Here is a 17,039-nt window from a genome sequence, read left to right as displayed (position 1 = left end):
ACCCGCGGTGTATGGAGACAGAAATGCCGTAATAAACAGTTCATTATGTAAGGTCTTTATACTCCATTGAAAACATAGTTATGTATATTATATTGCATTTATGTCATTAGATCCTCATAAATACTACACACTGCACCTTTAAATGTCAAATTAAGATCTAGACGAGTTCAACAGAACGCACATAAATCCTAATTGAAATTCTGCATCAGGATGTTTCTGTAATATGGCTCCGGGTCTCATTAAAATGACTGTAGAAGCGGCACACACACAAACGTACCGCGGACCACAGCCGCTTGGACTGTCAGATCAAATTAAACATGAGTTCAGGTTTAATATGTTGCTGGTTACCACATTTTTTTTTTTTTTACTCTGGAATATTGTCTAGAGCACCAAAAGATGACATTTCTATTGTCAAATAGAATTAAAGGCAACACGAATGTGAATCATTCTGAGAGAAAAACGACAACATACTTCAGGTCTAGCTTAATGTACAGCAAACTTCAGACTTCCTTCTCCCTTCTCTCTTGTGAGTGGAGCTCAAGGGCACACAAGTTATTTTGCCATTGATTAGAGATGCTTGTCTTATCATGGCCTCTAATCCTCTCCTGTTAGCCATGGTTATGACACACACACACACACACACACACACACACACACACACACACACACACACACACACACACACACACACACACACACACACACACACACACGCACGCACACACACACATACTCTTGAAGGCAATTACAGGATCAGTGTTTCACAGCACCATTGACTTAACAAACAGAACACATATTCCTGAGCCTCTTAATAAGAGGTTGTAGTTTGCGGTCATCTTTCAGTTTCTGTGGTAAAGGTTTCTGCTAACAGATGCTAATAGCGGCTGCCGCATGTGCTAATGCCACTGGCTTGGTTGTTAACCGTGTCCCTGTCTCGCCTCTAGTCCTGTGGAATGATTCAACCTCTCAAGATCCAATCAAATACGTCAGAGCACAGCTGCTGCAACTGTCAGTCTCTGTGACACTTGAGAGACACTTGAGGAGCAAGACTTGAAACTAATACCAATTTACAAAAGAAACCCGTTCAGTTTAATACTAGGGTTTGTTGAAACCGTTTGTCTTAGCAAACACCACTTATAACAGTGTTTATAAGCGTTAATTACTAAAATGTAGTTATATATAACAATAACACTTTAATAGTATACATTTTCTGAAGACAATTAGTGGTATTTGCCCATGAAAAGTTATCAAGAGTTAATAACGATCGACTCTTTTAATGCGCCCCACCCGTCTCAGACCTGTATGTCATCTTTTACATTACGTGCAGTAGTTATGAACATGATGCAGGGCACAGTCAAAGTTAAAATGCCACTAAAATTCAAGATTTGAGGGCAAAAAATGCCCCTGTATGGGTTTTTGTCTTATATTTATATCATATGATATAGTTTAGCAATATCACACGAGCAAATGTGATATTGATTTTATACAACAGTTCAATAAACATCACATTTCAGACACAATATTGTCTGTTGATAATGAATATAGTTCCAAACAAAGCCAGAACTGTTGTGCGTGTCCAAGCGGTGTTATTATTACTGAATGAAACCGTGGTTTTTAACGAATCATTGATCAGTCATTGATTCAAGGGGCCAATCATAAAGGCGGTCACTTGCTTCGTTCCTGAAGGAATCAGCCGTTTGGATGAATCGGTTGAATGAATGATTCAATGACTCACTCATTAAGACGGTGATTTGCTGCCTCCTACTGGCGGTTTTAGTGTCGTATTTAGAGTGTCATTTCATTTTTCTTTCAGAGGCTGCATCCTTCAAAGGACTTGGACTTCAAAGGCCACGCCTTCGAAGGTTGGACCGAGCGTTGTTAAAGGGATAGTTCACCCAAAAATGAAAATTCTGTCATCATTTAATCACCCTCAAGTTGTTCCAAACCTGTACGAGTTTCGTTGTTTCTCTAAACACAAAAGAAGATATTTTGAAGAATGTTTGTAACCAAGCAGATAGAGCAACCATTGACTACCATAGTAAGGGAAAAATACCATGGTAGTCAATGGTTGCTCTATCTGCTTTGTTACAAACATTCTTCAAAATATCTTCTTTTGTGTTTAGAGAAACAACGAAACTCATACAGGTTTGGAACAACTTGAGGGTGAGTAAATGATGACAGAATGTAAATTTTTGGGTGAAATATCCCTTTAAATTGGACAGTCTAGCCTACGCAGGGCAGTTCCTGTCACCTGACGTTGATGAGCGACAGTAACGTTTGTCCTGGGCTATATTAAACTGTCTGAAAACAAAACAGGGTTCACAAACTGTCTAAATACGTTCACCGTGGTCTATTTCGGTATATAATAAAGAGTATAAAGTATATATAATCGCATCTTACTAAGATAAGTCAACATTTGAACCGCTTTAAAGTTTTTATTATTATTTTTACATTTGTATTTGAGTAAGTTGAAACCTAACTGTGCGTTCACACCACCGGCGAGAGCGTCAAAGTGGCCGGAAGTCATTCATTTTCAATGTGAGCGTGGTGCGTCTTGGACGTTTTGGGCGTCGAGGAGAGTTGAAATCAGGTCAACTTTATTGTAATGAGCTATGACGTGGTTCGGCAGCAGCCAATCAGAATGTAGAGAGGATTCCAGAGAACGCAGTCGTGTAAACTTTGGTTCAGACCGAACATTAGTTCCCAAGCAAAATGGAGGAGAGGTTGATCATTGCTGTGGCGGGTTTGATACACTATTTATAGGCAATATTTTTGCTCTAGAACACTTGTTTTTCAGCGGGAATGCAATTAATTGGCTCAAAACAACATTGCATTAAGGCGACACTCTAACCAGGACAGTTATTGTAATGAAGGCTGCACACAAATGAATGTTAATGTTATTTAAAGACCAAGGCTAGCAAACGTTTCCTTTAAACTGCATGCTGAAATCAGCACTAGCACTTCACCAGGAACACAAAAGCCACACCACACAAATGGCTTTAAATTGGTTTATTTCGTTGGCAAAAATGTAACTATAATTGTTAAAGGGCGGATTGCCGTACGCATCGATTTATGGCGAAAGAGTAGCCCTTGACCTTTGAACCCTAGACGCATGCGTACTGATGAACGCAGAAGCGCAGAGGATAGAGCGAAACTAAACACCGGACATGAATTAGAGTCTAAAACGAGAATTTTTAAAGAGAAATGGTGGAGGATCCCGATATAAGAGAAGAGGGGCTTGAGTTTGATACCCAGCCCTATCCGTGAGAGACGTCAAAGCGTGAGATGCTCCTGTACATCACGACAGGCCGTTAGTTGAATTGCGTACGGCTTTCCGCCGAAAGTTAGTTATTTTAGTCTATTAAGTTTTAAATATGGATATTTTTCTTACACAAACGCGCCACTTCTCTTCAGAAGGCCTTTATTAACACCCCGGAGCCGTGTTGAGCAGTTATATGATGGATAGATGCACTTTTATGGACTTCAAAAACAAGGCAAGAACCGCGGGTTGAAGCGACCCCAATTATGTGATATTTAGACCCAGGAATGCGAATTTTAGCAGGCAGCCCTGCCAAAATAACACATATTTTACCCCCCAAATGCCATTTTTTTTACGGAGAACCCCCCTGGAAAGCTATTGGGCTTGTTTTTGGCTAGTTTTGAGTAGCAATTTGGCGGGTTTTGTTGTAAAAACTTGGCAACCCTGTCTGCATGCACGCTGGAAGAAGTAACGTTAGAAGAAAAAGATGAGTGTAAACGATCTTTGCCGGTGTTGTAAAAAGAATTTAAGGATACACAGAGTACCTACCAACACCATCATCATTTCTAGTTCTCCGTTTAGGATTTGAACAAATTCAACCCAAGTGCCTTTGATGACGTGGATGATTGCGTTACTGTTTATCATCTGTCCATCATCGTCTAAAGCCCGCCCTGACAATTTCATTGGTCCGAACAGCTTCTATTCTGGCATAATTACTCCGCTACAGATCAAGTCCAGACCGAACTGCCCGAGCTCAAATGTTGTGGGCGGGGCTAAATTCGGCTGGCATCCAGGCTACCTAAATGCCATTTCAGACACAGCTCCTGTTATATGGCCACAGTGTAGCCTTAAAAGATTATGAGTAATAAATTCTATGTTGAATCAAAATATTTATTTCTAATGTCTATTCAAAGATTTTCTCATCTAACACAATGATGACGTTAAATGATATTTTGGGGGTCATTTCTCAACCAAAATTGATGTGCGAATGTTAACCAATTAATAAGATCTCCCCCAGTTTCACAGACAAGGCTTAAGCTCGTCTCAGACTAAAATGCATGTTTGGGCTCTTTTAACTGAAAGCATTTCTTAAAATATGTCAGTGCCATTGTTTTGTCTCAAGATGCACACTAGTGATGTTTTTATCTAAGGTATGTTTATGAAAGCTAATTGAACTAAGGCCTAATCCTGGCTTAATCTAAACCCTGTCAGTGAAACGGGGCCTAAAAGTTGTATTCGCTTGATAGCCCTAATTTCTAAATATGTGATTTATTTACTTCTCTTCTCTTCTATTACCTTGAAACCCTGTGTTTTTTGAAGGTGACACCCCTAATACACACACAGAGAAGTGAACAACACTTACCCATTCCTCCTCGTCATACTCTTTGTGGTGCGGGATGGAGTCGGAGCGGATCGGAGAGGCTTTTTTTTCTTTGTGGGGTGTTTGAGAGCCGTCGACATTATTGCAGACGATGTGCGGCTCCTCGGTCACGGCGGGGTGCGAGTCGGCCTTGGGTGGGCTGGACGGAGTAGGAGTCTGACTTTTGCTGACGTAGCCGGGACGGGCGGCATGCAGCGCTAAGAGGGCGCTCTTCACCAGCTCATCTTTCAGAGCGTGCACAAACTGCTCCGTCTGCAGAGAGAGAGAGAGAGAGAGAGAGAGAGAGAGAGAGAGAGAGAGAGAGAGAGAGAGAAGGGTGGGTTTGATAACACAGCATTTAATAACCAACATTTCATTAAACTACGGCGGAGCATAAGAGTGTGTGACAAAGATTAAAGGGATGGGGACGAGAAGCGTATCAGAAAACTAATAAGCAGACAAGAGCAAACAGCGATGGCACAGTGGATAGAAAGAGAAGAGTGAAGTACGAGAATGCAGAAGAAAGAGGAAGAAGAATTAAAGAGACACAAAAGACACGCCGGTTCTTCTGAAGCAAGGTCTCAACACAACAACAATATATGATTCAATTAATCTTCAGCAGCGCTGGGATATTGAAAAGATCGCAGGAAAAACAGAGAGAGCAGGACGACCTCATTCATATTCGCATGCACTTGTACATATGTATATTTCTCTATGTTTGTCTGATTTCACATTGAAAATCTCATCCTTTATGAGTCTCTGTGGGAGACCTTTTTAATGTCAAATTTATTAATAAATGAAATCAAGATGGGACTAATAAAAGTCTGTGAAAAGTCTATGTGACTCAATTTCATTATCAAAGCTCAAGAAATAAAAGTATTGCGATGTTTTAGTTTTAATATTTAAGCATAAATATAAAACTAAATACCTTTTCTTAATGGCTACAACAAGTATAATAGCCTACAGTACAGAGAAGTGTCATGTCGGAGCGAGATTTGAGCGAACCTAATTTTACTGGTGAGCGTGAGCGGTTCATCATATATATATATCATTCATCATATATACACTTAACCCTCCGGGGTACTCCACTTATGGGTCACACTCAGGACCTTCGGGTCAAAAATGACCCCCATAGGAAATGAATGGGAAATTGGCAAAAATATGAAAATACTGAGTTTTTTTGTGCATACAATCTACAAATCAGCCAGGATGCAGAAAAAATGACTCAACAGTGAAGGGGTGAATCTCTAAAACATCAAGAGTGCAAAACAGACAAAAAAACTCACACATACTTATAAACACACGGACACACAAATTAACGCGTGCCATTCCAAAAGCTAATTGTGTTCTTGTGTGTGTGTGTGTGTGTGTGTGAGTTTTTTTGTCTGTTTTGCACTCTTGATGTTTTAGAGATTCACCCCTTCACTGTTGAATCCTTTTTTTCTGCATCCTGGCTGATTTGTAGATTGTATGCACAACTTTTTTGATATTTTTGCCGATTTCCCATTCATTTCCTATGGGGGTCATTTTTGACCCGAAGGTCCTGAGTGTGACTATTTTTTTACGACCACTTAGACTTTTCAAATCCTGTCATTTTTGACCCGAAGTACCCCAGAGGGTTAAAAAGCTGTTCTTTTTTTTTTTTTTTTATTCATCAAAGAATCCTGAAAAAATATCACAGGTTATAAAAAAATACAGCTTTGATCACAGGAATAAATTACATTTTACAATATATCCACATAGAAAACCATTATATTAAACTGTAATAATATTTCACAATATTACAGTTTTTTCTGTATTTTTGATCAAATAAATGCAGCCTTGGTGAGCATAAAAGACTTCTTTCAAAAACATTAAAATAGTAATGTTTCATTTATTCCAAGCAATTTACAAACTCCTAAGTTATTTATTTATTTGTTGATTCTATCACATAAACCATTATTTAAAAAAATTATAATTTTAGTTTTATTTCTTTATTATTTTGACCAAACAGCAATTGTAACTAAGTTGATTCAAAATATTTATTTGATTTCATTTTATTATATTTTCATATTTTATTTTCATTATTTTTGTTTTATTATTAATTATTTTGACCAAACAGTTATTTCAAAATGTTTACATTTTAATGTGTATTTTCATATGTATATAACTTAAAGTGTATATTAACTGACAGGAAATACTTTTGGGAAGTTGTCCATGTAAAACTATTTTAAATCGGATTTTGCCAATTTTATTTTATAATTACTATTCATGCTGCTTTAATAGCTTTGTTTAAGTCAAAGAAACAATTGTCACACTAATCCTTTCTGACAGATTAATTTTTTTCCTGACTTCACTACACCAGGGGTTCAAAAAGCTGTGGCTTTGCTTAAAAAGAGAAAAGAACCCAGTTAGGCCCGGCTTATCTGTTGAATGTAATTTGCCACCCGTCACCGGTAAGGTTTACTCAGTGTCCTCATATTTCAGATGCTGATGTTACTTTAACAGCAGTGGACGGGACATTTGCATATCACCAAATCAGCGCTCCTGTGATCTTTTCTCAACCCCACCAATCATTACTTGAGATAATGATAATCACATACCACAATTAATCAAATTCTCCAGCAATGAACTTCCATGATCCTTCAGTTTGGATTCTCACCTGAAATGACGTGTGTTTTAATGCTATTTTTAAACTCAATGGCATTTTAACAAGCCCGGCCGTGACTAGCAGTGAGGTGGCATTCCTGCGGGACGATTGTTCATTGTCAGTGTCTGATTGATGCCTCATCACGCGTCAGGATCTGAATGTTCCGTGTCATTACGGGAACCCACATTCCTGAGAACAGGAATTTGTTCCAAGCGCTGATTCTCAGACGTGTGCAACAGTGACAGGAGCTGCACCAAAGGGGAACAGACGTGTGCACTAGAGCTGTTCTGACATTCATTACAGGGGGTTAGACCTCAGATACCCAGACTTTCCAATGCACCTTCTGTCATTTTTAAAGTTTGCCCCCTCTCTGCCACACCTTCATTTTTACTTTTGATATATTTTCCTTTATATACACCAATTTAACAGTTCCTAACTAATATATGCTCTTACATTGATGCTTCAAAATGAAAAACGATTAAAATTCATTCTTACCTCTAATTAATAGAAGAGAACATTAAAATTAAAAATGGTATATTCTGAAACAATGTAATTGCTCTTTGGTTACAATAATAAATAATAAAACAAAAGTAATGAAAATAAAATAAAATAAATATTTTGAATCGATTGCTGTTTGGTCAAAATAATAAATAATAAAACAAAAATAATGAAATAAACTATTTAATATTTTGAAACAATGTAATTGCTTTTTGGTTACAATAATAAACAATAAAATAAAAATAATGAAAATAAAATAAAATAATAAAATAAAATAAAATATATATTTTGAATCGATTGCTGTTTGGTCAAAATAATAAACAATAAAACAAAAATAATGAATTTTTTTTGCTGTTTGTTAAAAGGTCTAAATAAATAAATAAATAAACTATATAGTTCTTAAACATTTTTAACCAATTTAGATAGCTGTTTGGTCCAAATAAAACAAAAATAAAATAGAATATTTTGATGTTATTTGATAATAAGTTACAGTTGATGTTTGGTTAATGTAATGTGATATCTCTAAAATAAATAAATAAATAAATAAATAAATTGGTTGTAAATTGTTGTTTGAAATAAAATAAAATATATATTTGAATCAGTTGCTGTTTTGTCAAAATAATAGATAATAAAACAAAAATAATGAAAAAAATATTATTTTGATAGCTATAAAATAAGAATAAATAAATAAAATAAATAACTTAGTTGTTGTAAATTGTTTGAAAAAAATTGCTGTTTGGTCAAAACAATAAATAATAAAACAAATTAAAAAATAAAATAAAATATTTTGAAACAAAGTTGATGTTTGATTAATGTAATGTGATAGCTCTAACATAAATAAATAAATAAATAAATAAATAAATAAATAAATAAATAAATAAATAAATAAATAAAGTTGTTTGTAAATTGGTTGTGAATTGTTGTTTGGAATAAAAAAAAATAATTAAATTAAATTAAATTAATTGTCACCGTTGATGACAATAACTAGTTACAGTTGATGTTTGGTTAATGTGATAGCTCTAATAAATGAATAAATAAATGAATAAATAAATAAATAAACAAATAAATAAATAAATAAATAAATAAATAAACAAATAAATAAATAAAAGTTGTTTGTAAATTGGTTGTGAATTGTTGTTTGGAATAAAAAAAATTAAATTAAATTAAATTAATTGTCACCGTTGATGACAATAACTAGTTACAGTTGATGTTTGGTTAATGTGATAGCTCTAATTAATAAATAAATAAATAAATAAATAAATAAATAAATAAATAAATAAATAAATAAATAAATAAATAAATAAATAAATAAATAAATAAATAAATAAATAAATAAATAAATAAATAAACTTAGTTGTTTGTAAATTGGTTGTAATTGGTTGTTTGGAATAAAATAAATACATAAATAAAATAAAAATATATATTTTATTTCATAAAATGAAACAACTGTCACCGCCCTAGACAAAAGTGTGCGTGTCGAGATGTAGCGCTCTAATGCAACATCAACACGCGGCCTCACACACAAACACTCGCTCACGGTTGGAGATTTCAATCAGCAGAAGCGCGCCAGCTTCAGCGGCGGCCGTCACACTTCTAATCAAGGAGGTGAAGAGAGGCGGCAGAGAGAATTAAGTAATGAAGGCGGCTGATTGGCCATATTCCTCTGTGGCAGAAACAATCCCTGCGTCACAGATTGCACACTGACGGCACCAGATGTAATTCATTAATTACAAACAGAAAACACCAAGGCCTCGAAACCAGATCCTCGGCCTGGTGGCTTCTGTTGGGTTTGGCAGAGGGGAAACGTGGCAGACCGACGGCCGTTTGACAAAGAGCCTCAGTGTTTGCACATCGACCCGTTTCAGGCCAAGACCTGGTGGTCTCAGTCAACTTAATGACATGAACATGCTGTGTTTGATCAGGCAAAATCTGGTTTTGATTGAGCATACAATTTGATTTACATGGTTTTTACTCATTGTACCATGTTTTTAGGCCAAAAAACTATGGTATATACAGTAATATACATCAAAGCACCATGGTATTACCATCTTATTTAATTCCTGTACTGCGGTATGGCCCACACAGACGGCGAGTGAAACACTGAAATACATTGAGTGTGACAGTAATGTATTTCATTAGAAAAGATATTTGCCCTTAAAGCATGAACATTTGCAGGAGTATTAATAGCCGCACGATTCAGACTCGTTTTACATTTATGCTCCCAAACCACCGTCTTGAAGATGAATACTTTATTTCCATTTTACTTTTGCTTTAAAACTTCATGTAATTCCAAAGTGACTCTGGTATTTAAGGACACTGGCTGAAATGTACTTTTGCATAAAGATTTTTCAAAGTTTTTTTTATGATGAGTCGCATTAATATCATAATAAATCTTAATATAATAATAATAATAATAATTAAGTATGTGTTATTATAATAAAAAAACATATTTAATCATTTTAAATTATATTAAAAGAATTTATATATTACATATATATAATACATAAATAATTAGTGTTAATTTAGTATCATTGAGATAATAATATACTTTTTATTAAAATATTATAATTCGTTTTTTATACCTTTTTTTCCCTTTTCATTTGAATTTTAGTTAAATTTTTTGACATTTTGTTGTTGTTTTTTGACATTTTTAATATTTCTGTTTTAGTTAACACACACACACACACACACACACACACACACACACACACACACACACACACACACACACACACACACACACACACACACACACACACACACACACACACACACACACACACACACACACACACACACACACACACACACACAAACACACAAACACACAGACACACACAAACACACACAAAAACACAGACAGACAGACAGACAGACAGACAGACAGACACACACACACACACACACACACACACAAAAAAAACACATAGACACACAAAAAACACAGACAGACAGACACACACACACACACACACACACACACACACACACACACACACACACACACACACACACACACACACACACACACACATGTTTGTTTTTGTGAAATGTGAGGACATTCCATAGGCATAATGGTTTTTATACCGTACAAACCGTATTTTCTATCCCCTTACACTGCACCTGCCCCTAAACCTACCCATCACACACACACACACACACACACACACACACACACACACACACACACACACACACACACACACACACACACACACACACACACACACACTGCCCCTGCCCCTAAACCTAGCCCTCACAGGAGACTGTGCAGTTCACTTTCTGTGAAAAAAAACTCATTCTGTGTGATTTATAAGCATTTTGAAAAGTGAGGACATGGGGAACGTCCTCATATTTCACCCTCTTTTTGTAATACCTGTGTCATACCCATGTCATTATACACATTTGTGTCCTGATATTTCACGAAAACACAAACACACACACACACACACACACACACACACACTCACACACTCACACACACACACACAAAACAGCTATAATTACTCTAGTACGTCAAGTTAAGCTAAATTAAAATGATAAATGTTGCCTTGGTGACTAGCTGAAATAAATAACATTTAAAATAAAATTGATTTAAAATAAATAAAATAAAATAAAATAAAACAAGTAAATTAAGCAAGTCTTGTATGTTTTATTTTGTTTTAACATGTATTTTTATTTTTTTTTATCTCTTTATGGTTTTAATTTCAGTTTTAATTAACTATAATACACCTGATCTACACACACACACACACACACACATGCACACACAAAATCACAGACACACATACAAACAATTAAAAGATGAAACATACAATAAAAACAGCAAAATTGTGTTCCTGTTTTCTATGTGAATTTATGTTAAAGTGTAATTTATTCCTGTGGTCAAAGCTGTATTTTCAGCATCATTACTCCAGTCTTCAGTGTCACATGACCCTTCAGAAATCATTCAGATATGATGCTCAAGAAACATTTATGATTATTATCAGTGTTGAAAACAGCTGCTTCATATTTTTGTGGAAACGGTCTTAATTCTTTAATGTATAGAAAGTTCAAAAGAACGGTATTTATTTGAAATATAAAACTTCTGTATCATTGTAACTGTCTTTAGTCTGTCTTTTGATAAATCTGATTCCCTGAAGACGCAGGCGCAGGCCTCACCTTGTCCTCCAGGCTCTTGAGAACGTCCCTCAGAGCTTCAGTGGGGCAGTGCTGGGCCGTCTGGAGCAGCTGATCGGCCAGCGCAGAGATGAGCGGCTGCAACTGGGACACCACACACAGGATCTCCCTGGCCTTGGCCGTCTGATCTGGAGGATAGTAGATGCACTGATACGCTGTGCTGTGGCTGGAGCGAGGGAAACAACAGAGAGAGACTGAATTAATAACAGCAGGGAGATGAAGAGCGCCATCTTGCTCCTCATCAAACAGGTGTGATTACAGCACCGAGCACAAAATACACTGTGACATCAATGCAGCAATCCGAACGGGAGACATATCGAATAAACCCAGCCGAACCAATTACAATCCCTGCGTGAATACGGCTCACTTCCTGAACAACACGGCCTGTGTTTCATCTGAGCTCAGGAGACACTGGTAGGCAATAGAAATTGCTCTTTTAAAGGGAATATCATGCATTTTTAGCTGTTCGTTTCCCCCCTGATGGCCACTTACACAGTTTATTGCCCCAGCGCTGTCATAATTTACTTTATTATGATGCGTTACCCTCTCTATGACCCTCGGGATGTTTATATACACGACCCTCTGTCTGAAAATATGACGACACGTCTCACAGTGGACTGAAAGATGCCAGACATGAATTCAGATCTCCACAGGAAAATGCCTTCCAATCATATCCTGCAATAAATGTTAGAATATTAATTATATTAATATTTAATTAATAAATATAATTTTAACATTTCAAAAATAATATATATATATATATATATATATATATATATATATATATATATATATATATATACATACACCGATCAAGCATAACATTATGACCAATTTATTGTTCAGACCAATTAATTGGCCAATATTGAGCCAAAATATCAGTTCTAGTGATAATTCACCATGTTAATTTACCTTCAAAAGACAAACTATTTCAGTTTGTAATATTTATATATTGCATTAATGATAAAGTGTGTGTGTCAGGCATAACATTATGACCACTGACAGGTGAAGTGAATAACACTGATTATCTCTTCATCACAGCACTTGTTAGTGGGTGGGATATATTAGGCAGCAAGTGAACATTTTGTCCTCAAAGTTGATGTGTTAGAAGCAGGAAAAATGGGCAAGCGTAAGGATTTGATCGAGTTTGACAAGGGCCAAATTGTGATGGCTAGACGACGGGTCAGAGCATCTCCAAAACTGCAGCTCTTGTGGGGTGTTCCCGGTCTGCAGTGGTCAGTCTCTATCAAAAGTGCTCCAAGGAAGGAACAGTGGAGAACCGGCGACAGGGTCATGGGCGGCCAAGGCTCATTGATGCACGTGTGGAGCGAAGGCTGGCCCGTGTGGTCCGATCAAACAGACGAGCTACTGGAGCTCAAATTGCTCAAGAAGTTAATGCTGGTTCTGATAGAAAGGTGTCAGAATACACAGAGCATCTCAGTTTGTTGTTTATGGGGCGGCATAGCCGCAGACCAGTCAGGCTGCCCATGCTGACCCCTGTCCACCGCCGAAAGCACCAACAGTGGCACGAGAGCATCAGAACTGGACCACGGAGCAATGGAAGAAGGCGGCCTGGTCTGATGAATCATATTTTCTTTTACATCACGTGGATGGCCGGGTGTGTGTGTATCGCTTACCTGGGGAACACATGGCACCAGGTGCACTATGGGAAGAAGGCAAGCTGGTGGAGGCAGTGTGATGGGCAATGTTCTGCTGGGAAACCTTGGGTCCATTGTACACCCTTTCATGGAAACGATATTCCCTGGTGTCTGTGGCAGTATATATATATATATATTCTGAATCCTTTGACGTTCATATAATACTGAATTCATGGATGAAATACAGTAGGTAGACTTGTTATTCATTAAACGTGTTTAACAGCATTACATTTAACACGATTAACTCTAAATTGCCTAATTTGACATTATAAGCGTAATTCTCTGAAGTCATTCTGAACTATTGTGACACTAACAGACCGTGTTTCAATTATAATCACACTTATTGTGCTTTTATGATAATTAAATTCAGTCATACAAAGGGTGCGAACGACTTTACTGTTATGAGTCCCATCTGGGATTCAGTTATAATAAATTTGCCATTAAAAAATGTTCTCTATCAATTACTCATAAAGTGAGAGCCCTGCTATGTGTCTTGAGCTCAATCACCTACAGCGGCGCCGTCACAAGAATTGCAGCAATTCCACTTTCTCTAAATATAGTCATCAATGTGTCCACTTGAACGATAAGTGCTTGAATGTTAGATAAGGCCTTGAAGAAAAGTCCTCTAGCGGCTGAAGACAAAGCGGCTCCATCACGAGTATCCAATTCAAGTCCACTATCAGTCATGAGATTTCCTTAGATGGCACCAAACGCCGTCCACACTCGAGCGTGAAAAGGTGAAAAGGGCAAGTGCATGATGACGAGAAGCTGCGCGGCCCCGCTGGGCGGTGGCATCCGTCTCTCCTGCTAGTTCAGCTGGACACCAGTCCGTTTGTAAGTTTGTTTGTGATGCTGGAGATTAGAGACAGAGTTAGTGCCCTGATCCGAGATCGTTGTATCTGGGCGAGACTCACAGAGCCGAGGCTCATCGCTTCAGATAATTGGCTCCCGGGAGGATCGCTCTGAGCAAAATAAAAGGCCTTGCTTAAAGAGAGGAGACGCACACCAAAGGAGAGTGAAAAATATGAGAGAACATCAATAACACAAGCCACTGGACTCATTTAGCAGGTCTAAATACTCCAAAAGGCTAAAAAGTCAAACTGATGGTCAGTGTGGGGGAGCTAAAAGTAGGGACGCAACTTCAACTTAGCTACATTTTAATTTTTCCAACAAATTTAGCATTATAACTTGACAAAACACTACTTCATTACAGTGAATCGGCTGGTAAGGACAACTCGTTTCAATGAACCAGTTCATTTCAATGAACTACAGTAGTCCAAAAATACACCCACAGATTCATTTGATTAATCAAAGAACAGTATTCACAAACATTTCTGCAAATTGTTCAGATGGTTAATTTGAAAGAACTGGGGCAAAGCATAGATTCACTCATTGATTTGAGTCACTGTTGATATAGTGCTAACAAAGTGAGTTTGTTTTAATCAAATCGATTAGTTAAATTTTTTTTATGTTTTTTGTACTGTTATTATTCATTAGTAACTACTTAACTACCCTAACACTGTACAAGTCTGATACTGATGAAACACAAACATTTTAAAATCGATGAATGGCAGTGTCCTATAAATCAAGTGAATGTGAGACGGAAAGGGTTTGTCGTTTCATCACAACACTTATTAGGATGTGATTCACAGGAAGTGGCAGGGACACAATGCCATCTGAGACCCGGCACGATGGCTAATGACTTGTTGGCCGTACACCACTACACCTCAGGAGAGCCAGACCCGATCTAGTCTCAACCTGGCTTCAAGAAAACAGCATTTGTGCCGAGTACCCGACTCATTCATCACCAACCCTCCAGCCGCTGCTCCCAATCTCAAAGCCCAGATGGAATCTGCAGATGGTTTTTTTTTTTTTTGCCGTTTCATTTACAAGTGGGCAAAGTAGATGGCATATAAAACGAGGCAGAGACAATACTCAAATATCATTTGGTGATATAGCAAATAGCCTGATTAGCATAGTAGTCACATTCATTTTAACATGACAAGTTTGTTCAGTTAGCTCATTTAAATTAAATGATTCAAAATAATGATTCACAGATCCATTTGAATCATTAGTCAGTTGTGATCCGGAGAGATTCAGTGACATTTTACTTACAAATTGTCTCAAAGACAGCAGTCAATAAATATCAATAACTTTCTGTACAAAAAAAAAAACATAAATATTATATGTATATGCACTATAATAAAAACTATAATATGATATTAAATTATATATATATATATATTAGTGCTGGGCAAATTAACGCGTTAACACGAGCGATAAATTTTTTAATTTTAACGCATTAAAAATATTTTATACGCAATTAACGCAACGTTCGCTTTTATATACATTTTTGCCTAGCGTTACATTATATGATCACACTCTTATTCATGTTAATGTTTTTAAACCATCTAAGTGCGACAAGACACAAGAGAACGCGCTGTATGTCAGTGTCTTGTCTGTGTGTGTGTGTGTGTGTGTGTGTGTGTGTGTGTGTGTCTCAATCAGATCCCTAGTTGCGCCAGTCTCGTGCACACATTGAGTTATCTTTCGCTCTTGAACAAACAATAACAACACAGAGAATGTTGCCAAATGCCAGTTTTGTTGAGTATTCTCATAATAGGAGTCTTAAATGAGTTAAATAACGTCTTAAAGTAACTTGTGAGAAAATGAGATGCACGTGACAGCGCGTCAGATCCGCGTCATGTTCGGCAGCGGCCGATATTAAAGTGAAAGCAGCACTGATGATGTCATTAATGTTCATCAAAGAACAAAGGGAACAGAGAAAAGATGATTAATCTATATTTAATTTAGTGCTGGGAATTGATTTAAAAAAGTAACTAATTAATAAAAAAAAAATTCTGTAAGTTTTTAATATTTTACGTTTTTTTTATATTTTTTGGTATTGTAATAATTTCAGTTGCTCTCCAAATTAACGTAGAAACAATTTAAAGACAGTATATTTTAAATATGTGTTGTATTGTCATCTTTTTATGAATGAAGGCCAGTATCACTGATGCTAATGTCTCTATGAAACATTAATGATGTTACATTACAGTATAACTGAAAGCTCCCAATTTCAACATTTATTAGGCTTTAAAAAAACAACTTTTAATTTAAGTGAACTTAAAACAATCTTTACATAAACCCATTATAATAAATGTTATTTTTACCTGCGGCCTTCCCTGTTAGACATATACAGAAATGTAATAGTTATCAAACACCTTTCTTAACTGCATAAATAATAAATGAAATATAGATTAATCATCATTAAAGCTACAATTTTCTCTGTTCCCGTTGTTCTGTGATGAACATTAATGACAGGCATCATCATCAGTGCTACTGTCACTTTAAGAACAGCCGCTGACGAACATGACGCGCTGTCCCACGCATCTCATTTCCTCTTTAAGTTCATTTAAGACGTTATTTAACTCATTTAAGACTCCTAATATGAGA

At 36.6% G+C, this 17,039-nt stretch overlaps 1 protein-coding gene across 6 annotated transcripts in view; it reads right to left on the bottom strand.

The window, feature by feature from the left end:
- inpp4b (inositol polyphosphate-4-phosphatase type II B) overlaps window positions 1–17,039 on the bottom strand; it is a 308,267-nt gene that overhangs the window by 60,038 nt on the left and 231,190 nt on the right. For all 6 annotated transcript variants that reach the window (XM_079812754.1, XM_079812753.1, XM_079812757.1 and 3 more), the window contains 2 exons: window positions 11,908–12,091; window positions 4,623–4,892 (listed from right to left, as the gene is read on the bottom strand). In XM_079812754.1, the coding sequence (XP_079668880.1) occupies window positions 4,623–4,892; window positions 11,908–12,091 (454 nt within the window). The remainder of the gene's footprint in view (window positions 1–4,622; window positions 4,893–11,907; window positions 12,092–17,039) is intronic.

The sequence above is a fragment of the Gobio gobio genome (assembly GCF_949357685.1).
Source record: "Gobio gobio genome assembly, chromosome: 3".
In the NCBI taxonomy this organism is placed as follows: Eukaryota; Metazoa; Chordata; class Actinopteri; order Cypriniformes; family Gobionidae; genus Gobio; species Gobio gobio.
This window is presented reverse-complemented; position numbering and strand designations above follow the sequence as displayed.